We start from the raw sequence: 4,874 nt of genomic DNA, 5'->3' as shown, positions 1-4,874 counted from the left end.
GTTAGATACAATTCCCTCCCTTTTGCTTCATAGTTACCATACCGAAATACTTTAACAAATAAAGTGAGTTAAAAGCGACCCCAATCAACATACTTTCAACAGTGGTGAGTTACCCCCTGATGGAGACCTCTTTGGCCCCTCATTCGAACAGTATTGACGGGCAGTTAGGATACACTATCATCCAAAGCTGCTAACACTGAATACAGATACAGGTTGTTTACAAGCAGGCACGGGTCAGGGTAGTAGAGATACAGGTCGTTGACCTGGGCAGGGAACACAGACACAGTTTGTTGAGGAGCGGGTAGCTGTTAGGCATGATAAACAGAGACAGGTTATTAGGGAGCAGGTAGGAATTAGCCAGTGAATAGAGCAACTGGTTCACTACACACAGGAAGGGGTTAGGCATATTTGCATATCATAGATATTGCATACAGGACCTTTTTTGAGTCAAACCACTTAGCAATGCATTTAAATAACTGAGACATAATCCTGGATGATTCTTCCTGAATCTCGGCTTCATAAGGTTCTGTTGTGGTCCCTGATTTGTTTTTCTTGGATGTCTTTTGAGTCTTCGTCTCTGCACTGCATGCTGTACTGTAGCAGACAGCAGTTTGATGGTCTGAGAAAGACTCCGTCTCCTGTTGTGTTGACTAGACCGCTCACTATCAAGCCTGTGTGGGCATGCTTCTTGGTCTTGGACGGACGTGTCGGTGGGATATCAGCATGTTGAGGACAGAGGAATCAATGTCTTCAAATCGCCTTCTCTAATGCAGGCAACTATATTGGGGGGGTTGCATTGTATAGGATGATCAGACACAAAGAGTAAGTAATACAGAGTAATACATAAGAGATGATCCCGCCCAGACTGTTATGCCAGTTGGCAGGAACACCATGGGCCACCCAGGGTCAATTATCAAATTTTATTACATGCAAGTAATGCATTCATGCTAATGTAGTTGCTGGCAAATTTAATATCATATCCCATAATTATCCCTGGACTTGCTGACAGTCCACCAAGCATGCTGAAAGTCTGACCTGCTTGATCCCCCCACCTGTTAACACAAACACAAGTCAATGTGCATACAACCACCGATCCAGGAACCCAACACCAAACACTAGGAGAGAATACAACCCCCGCGCTCACGTACACTCCAGAGAGCATCAGTCCACAGGGCCAGGCTGGGAGTGTACCTGCTGTGCTCCCACAGAGAGAGCTGTGGAATCAACGAGGGGAGAGGAAAGTGGTGTAATGCGCGGGTGCCTTCAGAGCCATGAGATAGCGCCGGTAATGAGAACACCGGCTGCTCCTTCCCGTGCCGCCCCGGCCAGACAGGAAAACAAAAATAGCATTTGTCTGACGAACGAGCCGGCGTTGACCTAGCCTCCGACCTCTGACAATCAGTCTCGCGTCGCGCTCCTCCACTTCAGGGGACGGCGACAGTCGGAGATAAGGGCTGATTTCTGGAGGATGAACGCCGGGGGCTGCCACTCTGTTTGGAACAACAGCAGACAACAACCGCTGAGAGAGGACGCACGGCCCTCATCAGCTAACCAGAAGACCACATTCACCGACGTCAACTAAGCATTTAACTTGCGCTAAATGGCTGATTCATCATGGCATCTAGGACGCTATTGTTGCGGTGGTCCGTAACTTGTTTTTAAGGACCAGTGCTAAAAAAGCACTCAACCCTACGGCGAACCACAAATGTATTATATCCATGAACTTCAGTTTAGCATGCAATCAACTAATTAAGTTAACATTGAGTGAATTAAACAATCAAGCATTCAACTTTGCACACAATTCCTCAGCTTAAGTATCAACTCGGCATGTAATGAGGCATGCAATAGTGATTCCCTCCATTTAGTCTGCGTGTCTTCTGTGTCCTGGGCAGCGATAACACAGGGCTGGCGGTGACACCTCCCAGTGCCTTAGTGCTGGCGCGTCTACGGGGGGGGGGGGGGGGCTGGGGCCGCGGCCCCTGCGTACACCCACAGTCAGGAGTGGAGCATAATGAGCAGGCTAGACCCCCCCCCCTCCCACCAGCCGACCGTGACCCCACTCCCCCCATGCCCCCTGGCCACCCCAGTCGCTAGCATGAAGGAGCGCAAACAATTAGCCGGCCCGGCCCCTCTGGATGATGTGCTCAGCCAAAGCAATCACACAGGCGTAGCTCCAGCACCCGGCTCCCAGACACCAGTACCACCAGCTGGCAGGAGGGATGGGGGGGGAAGGGTCAGTGGTCCAGGCAGTCTTAACAAGATGACAGAGTTTATAAAGCGCTGCGGTTAAAGCAGCTAGTTACCTGTGGTGTAGCCCCTTATAATAGGGCCACAGGGGGGTTCCTCCGTTTTCCCTGCGTGTTTGTTTTGCTTTCCGCTCCTATACTTCTTCTGTTGTTCTGCTGTCTAATGGTCGACGCTGGAGGACCTTCTACACTTCGCTTTGATCTCCTATGCCCCCAACCCCCCCCCCCCCCCCTCCCACTACCCACACTCCATAATGTCTGACAGACGTTTGATTTCTATGGCCGTTCACTACTCTTGTTTATCTCACTTTTCATTTCTACGTTTCCCTCCTGTGATTTTTCTTCCTCTTGTTCCTTTTCGTTCCAGGCTTCAAACCATTGTTTGCCCGTCCGCCCCGCTAAAGGAAGAGCGCTCTGAGTTCTGTCAGGGACGCGGGGCCAAGCAGAGACTACTTGCCCCTACATTTGGAGTGAGAATTGGACTTGTGGCGCGCGAGCGCAGGCTGATTTATAATTCATGCCGGGGTGTGAGGGAGGTGTCAATGTGTCAGTGGATCGAGCAGAAGTGTAACAGCGCACTGTTTACTGGGCGAGAGACACTGGCTTCCCATTGCCGGGCTTTCTGCTACTGTACCGAGAACAAGGGGGAGAGAGAGAGAGAGAGAGAGAGTGAGACAGAGAGAGAGGGGGTATCATTTTGATCAAGTGTACATCGGGGGCTATTGAGGAGTCGTAGTGGTCGTGCTAATCAAAGACCTGTCTCCCTGCATGTTTTATTCACCCCAGACCAGACGAGCAGCAGGCAGTACATTATTGAAGTGCATTGATTCTGTATGTATACAAGCTTGTCAGTGTTCGGCAGCGCTATCAATCCACCCAGCTCCCGTTTGAACCTTTGCTCCATTGTTGTTCTCCATGCTGCTTAGGCCCTTTTAAGAACATTGTGTGAGTATGAGAAACTGTGTTTTACACAACAAGGGCCAACCAAGACCAAAAGATAGAGGCCATTATTTTTTTCAATCCGAAAAGTATCTACATACAGCATGTTGCAGAGATGTCATATTGTCATATTGGTTTGATGAGTACTTTATTCATCCCTAAGGGGGAATTCTGTGTATCTCTGCATGCATTTATGTATGTATCTATCTTTCTATCTAACTTTCTATCTATCTATCTATCTATCTATCTATCTATCTATCTATCTATCTATCGATCTTTCTATCTTTCGATCTTTCTATCTATCGGTTCCGGTTTTCTTGTTCTACTAAACAGCTGAGATGAACAATACTGTGCACTACTTCAGTTAACTTTGTTTCTCTGTATCTCCTATGTAGTGAAGCGCAGTCTTTAGACTGACGTTGTCTAATAGCATGATAGAACGAGAAAATTGAAAAAAAAGGTGTGTGAATTTAATTCAACTATGTGTATTTAATTCAACAAAAGAGATTGTAGCGACGTGCTATTTTTGGATTCAATAAGTTAATGGGTTAATTCCTCTTGAGATGGATGGCTGGATCCAGGCAGACTTCAAGCCATTAAACACCAGCTGCAGGATTCTGACATTCAACCCAGGGACAATGAAGAGCCCCGGGTCCGCAGAGAACCATTATATCTCTGATAGTTGATAGCTCGTCCTCCAGGCGGCTGAATTTGGTTATTCACAGAGCTTTAGTGTTGTAGCAGCTAAAAAGTACTCCAGGTCTATGTTGTGACGCATCACAATTTACATCTGAGCCCCTCTGGGTGCCCTGTGCACCCCACACCTCTCCTCCATATGTATATTCATCCAGAGGTGTGAGAGGCAAATAGCTTATAGGGCTTACAGCATGGCTCTGCACATTGTACTTGCATCCCACTTCCATCTCTACACTACCTGCTGTTTACCGGCTCATTTGGAAGGATGTCAACACCTTATGAGGGAAGCAGAAGTGTGTGGTGCGGTGCTGGCGTGTACGGGCTCCTGTGGGTGTTAAAATGGCCATCAGCAGTTGTATTTTGTAACTACGGTCTGATTAAAGAGCAAGCAATGTTCTCTATTTCCACCCTAGTGCACTCCTAGACATCCCTGGGCAGAGGAAGGCCAGCCAGCGACACTTGCCTCAGCCCTCACACCTTTCTCCTTCTTGAGCGCTTAGGATTCACCGTCATCCTCCTTTAGGACTTTACGACTGTACTGCACTGAGAAAAGGGAAAGGCTTTCCTCTCTTGACCTGACTTGGTGATCTAACCGTGTGTGGTCCTGTCGCCCACAGCTACCTCATCGCTGAACTCCCAGCTCCAGCATCTCCAACACCTCCAGCAGCTGCAGCACCACCATCACCAGCAACAACAACAACAACAACAACAACAACAACAACAACATCAACAACAACAGCAAAAACAGCAAAAACAACAGCAACAACAGCAGCAACAGCAGCAGCAGCATCATCCGCAGCATCACCAGACGGTCCTGGGCCACGCCCCCAGCCAGCATCGCATGGCGTCGCCCAGTCGACGGCTCTCCTCCACCCCCTCCCCGGGGGGCTCCACGTGCTCCTCCACCTCCGGCCACCAGCCCCTCTCCCCGCCGCACCGGGCCACCCAATCACCCGCCCGCAGCCTGCCCTCTCCTGTGACTCCGCCCCTGCC

The 4,874-nt window shown here is 49.3% G+C and overlaps 1 protein-coding gene across 3 annotated transcripts in view; it reads left to right on the top strand.

Moving 5' to 3' along the window:
• The window catches only part of pou6f2 (POU class 6 homeobox 2), a 78,504-nt gene that overhangs the window by 39,639 nt on the left and 33,991 nt on the right, over positions 1-4,874 (top strand). For all 3 annotated transcript variants that reach the window (XM_060045125.1, XM_060045126.1, XM_060045123.1), the window contains one exon: positions 4,499-4,874. This exon is cut by the window's right edge and continues 7 nt beyond it. In XM_060045125.1, the coding sequence (XP_059901108.1) occupies positions 4,499-4,874 (376 nt within the window). The remainder of the gene's footprint in view (positions 1-4,498) is intronic.

Source organism: Gadus macrocephalus, chromosome 23, assembly GCF_031168955.1.
Source record: "Gadus macrocephalus chromosome 23, ASM3116895v1".
NCBI classification, from domain to species: Eukaryota; Metazoa; Chordata; class Actinopteri; order Gadiformes; family Gadidae; genus Gadus; species Gadus macrocephalus.
This window is presented reverse-complemented; position numbering and strand designations above follow the sequence as displayed.